This window comes from Podospora pseudoanserina, chromosome 5 (assembly GCF_035222485.1).
Source record: "Podospora pseudoanserina strain CBS 124.78 chromosome 5, whole genome shotgun sequence".
In the NCBI taxonomy this organism is placed as follows: domain Eukaryota; kingdom Fungi; phylum Ascomycota; class Sordariomycetes; order Sordariales; family Podosporaceae; genus Podospora; species Podospora pseudoanserina.
Genome location: NC_085924.1, coordinates 4495261 through 4498275, shown reverse-complemented (window position 1 = coordinate 4498275; position 3015 = coordinate 4495261). Strand labels below are relative to the sequence as shown.

The 3015-nt window shown below is 51.8% G+C and overlaps 1 protein-coding gene across 1 annotated transcript; it reads left to right on the top strand.

Annotated features, from left to right (window-relative positions):
- Nucleotides 1-404: 404 nt before the first annotated feature.
- On the top strand, nucleotides 405-1744 carry QC764_0087160 (uncharacterized protein; the record flags this gene model as incomplete). The annotated part of the gene is made up of 3 exons (XM_062940878.1): nucleotides 405-774; nucleotides 820-1454; nucleotides 1508-1744. The coding sequence occupies 3 exons, from the start codon at nucleotides 405-407 to the stop codon at nucleotides 1742-1744; spliced, it is 1242 nt and encodes a 413-aa protein (XP_062799788.1).
- Between the last annotated feature and the right edge of the window lie 1271 nt (nucleotides 1745-3015).

Genomic DNA, 3015 nt, shown 5'->3' with positions numbered 1-3015 from the left:
ATTGTGTCAAATTGGGTATGGGGTCCAAAAGCGGTGTCAATTCTGTTGTTGGTGGCTGGAAAAGGCCGAACCCAGTGGCCCAGGTCCTACTGCCAAGATATTAATTCCTTACCAGTGGGCCCGGTTGACTATTTTGACACATTGTTGTTAACCAGAGGCTGAGGCACGGACCATGGCATCCTCCCCCCCCTGTGTGACAAATGCATATGAGACCGGGTTAGACCCCCCTGTTCCGGTGCACACCGGGCACTGACTGGTTGACAAGCTGCGAATTCCCGCATGAGGAGACGTCTTGCTGCGTCGTGTGAACGACGCTTCGTGTCTCGATCATCTCGCAATCGACAACGAACAACCACAACAACGCCCCGTCCCCACCCACACTTGTTTCTCACGAACAAATTACCATGGATCTTCGAAATATGATCTCGCAACCGGGGGAGGAGGTTGCATGGGCAACCTTCCGCACGGTGCAGGAACGTTCCAACGTCCCGACCAAGCATAATCCTGAACCGCTTGTCCGATTGACAGCCACAAGTCGCTACTCGGACGAAGAGACCTCTTTCGATGCTTCCAAGGTGACTATTGCGGGCATTGTGCGGTTAGCCAAATACTGCCGTTCCTCGGAATGGGCTAGCATTTCAAAGTTCGGGGGTGTGCAGAAAGCCGCCTTCGTGTGGCTCAACCAGGCAGACCTGGACCAGGATGGTTATTGGCCGCACTATTATAATATACTTTCTCGTAAAGACACCCATCTAGCAAAACAGTTCCTCTTAGGTACGTAGCGTTGCTTTCTCTTCGCGTATTCCGCTGACGTTCAAGACATTACGTTATTGAAATGGCAGGATGATATTGATGGTCTCGTCTCCCGGGCCTACTCGCAAAAGCGAGTGGATGAGCGTTCCATGCCAGGAGATCTTACCCCGGCTCCCACTCGGATGGCTGCAGATGCAAGAGAGAAGGAAGCCTCGCAGAACCCCAATGGACACTGGCCGCCCAATTGTGACTGCTCAGCTGATAAGCAGGTCGTCACGCAGATGCGGTCCGACCTTGAGAAGGAGATCCCGGATGCGAGGGCGGAAATTCAAGAAATGCGTGGTCTGACACTTGCCATGCTGACACAGTCAGGATTTGAGGTTGCAGGGGTGGACCGGCGAAGTTTGTTCGAGGTGTATACCGAATTGTGGCGTGCGTGGGAGCAGAGCGCAACCTTTCAGGCCGAAGTCAAAAGCAAACGGCGCTTATCAGTTTGCATATCCGCGGACCTGGACTTGTCCAAGCTTGGTGACATCGACTTCAGGATCAAGGTGGACCGCTCTCGCGGGCTGGAAGTCGTGAGCAAGTTCAGGGTTCCAATACATACCTGCATCAAGTCACTTGACCCGCCCCGGGATTGGCCACAAGAGGCGGGAAGGATCCCCAGCTCTAGTGACGTGGTCAAAAGCCTGTCGGTGGTGGTATGTAATGACTTCGGATGGTGTGTGCAGTCGGGTGCTGACACAGTTTGCAGGACAGTAGCCGCCTTGAAGATAACGCCAACTTGTACTTCTTTTTCAAGATCATCAATGTGTCCACCCCCCTGAAACTCACTGTGCTCGAGGGACAGGCTGTCACTGTGCGAGACCGCCACGAGCTCATCTGGATTTGGATACCTGCGGGTGACTTTGCGGCCTCGACAGAGGTGCCCAAGGGGGTGCATATTGAGGTCATCAACGCAACCATTCAGAAGCAAGTTTTACAGGATTAACTTGTAGGGAGTTCTTTCCGCCTCCGCTTTCTGATCTGAAAGAAGTAAACGGTGGAAGAAGGTCGCCAGCTCCCGTAAACGACAGAAGGATGGCGATAACAGTGTCAACTGAGACATGCAGCGGTAGAGTTGTTGGATATGGAACATGTCTATCTTCACGGCGGTTTCTGTGGGATATTGCCGCATGGTTTTCTAACCTGTTGTTCTTTGGTTATCAGAAAAACAAGACCTGGAGTTAGTGTAAATACCCTGATGTATTTTGGATTAACATTCCAGGTTCGCTTTCTCGCATGCCAAAGTCGCACACTTCACAGTATGGACTCCTTTGAAACACTACGCCGAGCCGAGGGCGTCACGATCTCGGGTGAGACCTATACAATCCACAACGGGAACTCTTCAGAGGAAGATGAGGCTACCAGGTGAGTGTTTGTCATCTCCATGTCCACGTGAAGACACTTAACTGTTCATAGCCTGGTGCAACAAATCCAACCTCGGCCTGCGCATTTCTGATTAGCTTCAGTTTCTCCATAGCGCTTTTGAATTGCTGCGGCATGATGTCGTACAATAACCAGTGGCCTCCAGGCATTGAATCGCCAACCCTCCAGCATGCGGTTCAGTTATTCAACAAGACCTATGAGGCTATCTTCATGCAGGATGCGGAGTGCTGGCTCGTCTTGGGATTCTCCCATGTCACCTTCGCCTTCGGCTACCAACTCGCGAAGCATCCTCTTGCCAGAGACTATCTGCAAGAGTTTCCTTGGACAACTGCTGTATCTGTGTTACGGAGACTATGGGACTCGGCTGTTGGAGACGGCCCGTCGTAGGAACGGGATGAGAGGCGCATCACCCTGGGGTGACGAGAATGCAATGTGCCTTGTGGGCATACAGAGCAGCCGCTACCTGAAGATTATCTTATGCAAGGTTTCGCTTGGTCAGAGGATTACTACAACTGCATCAGTGGGCTGGAGATATTTTTGGCCCACACCAGGCAGCTGGATTCACGGTCGTGGGAAGAGAAGATATTTCAACGAATTCTGCTATTGGGAAGATGGATCGCTGGGCTTGACTGGGTACCGCTTCGATTCAATGATGTATTTGGTTTCGAGGGAGGGGATTGGAGCTGTGGAATTTAAATGGGAGAATACTGTTGGTTCTTTACCTCTTCCACTATTTAGCTCCTGTCCACCACGCACCTTCGCAAATCAAGATATATCGTTTATGGCCGAATCCAGCCCCCCAGCATGACACGTCGCCCTTACACGCTCAAACCA